At 51.5% G+C, this 264-nt stretch overlaps 1 protein-coding gene across 1 annotated transcript; it reads left to right on the forward strand.

Moving 5' to 3' along the window:
• Positions 1-10: 10 nt before the first annotated feature.
• LOC108623965 (uncharacterized) lies at positions 11-256 on the forward strand (the record flags this gene model as incomplete). The annotated part of the gene is made up of 1 exon (XM_018022879.1): positions 11-256. A coding segment is annotated over one exon (246 nt), but the record flags the coding sequence as incomplete, so codon positions are not given.
• Between the last annotated feature and the right edge of the window lie 8 nt (positions 257-264).

The raw sequence follows: 264 nt of genomic DNA on the forward strand, positions 1-264 counted from the left end.
CGGCGAGGAAACTCCGACTCATACAGGAGGAGTAAATGTGGAAGCTCAGCGAAGACTGGAGTCCCGACTGAAGCATCAAAGATTAAGTGCACAGGAGAGAAAGCATCCATACAACAGAAGTCGCGGCAGGGACAGCAGCAGACAGACGCCGAGATTCAAAGACGAACCACAGACTCCAGTGTTCGACACAAAGGATTCTGTGTTTAAAAGTAATTGGGACGATGACGAGGATGGGGAACCTCGGAAGTCGAGCTGGGATCACCC

This window comes from Ceratina calcarata, unplaced genomic scaffold (genome assembly GCF_001652005.2).
Source record: "Ceratina calcarata isolate Rehan_Ccalc_2016 unplaced genomic scaffold, ASM165200v1 scaffold29597, whole genome shotgun sequence".
NCBI classification, from domain to species: Eukaryota; Metazoa; Arthropoda; class Insecta; order Hymenoptera; family Apidae; genus Ceratina; species Ceratina calcarata.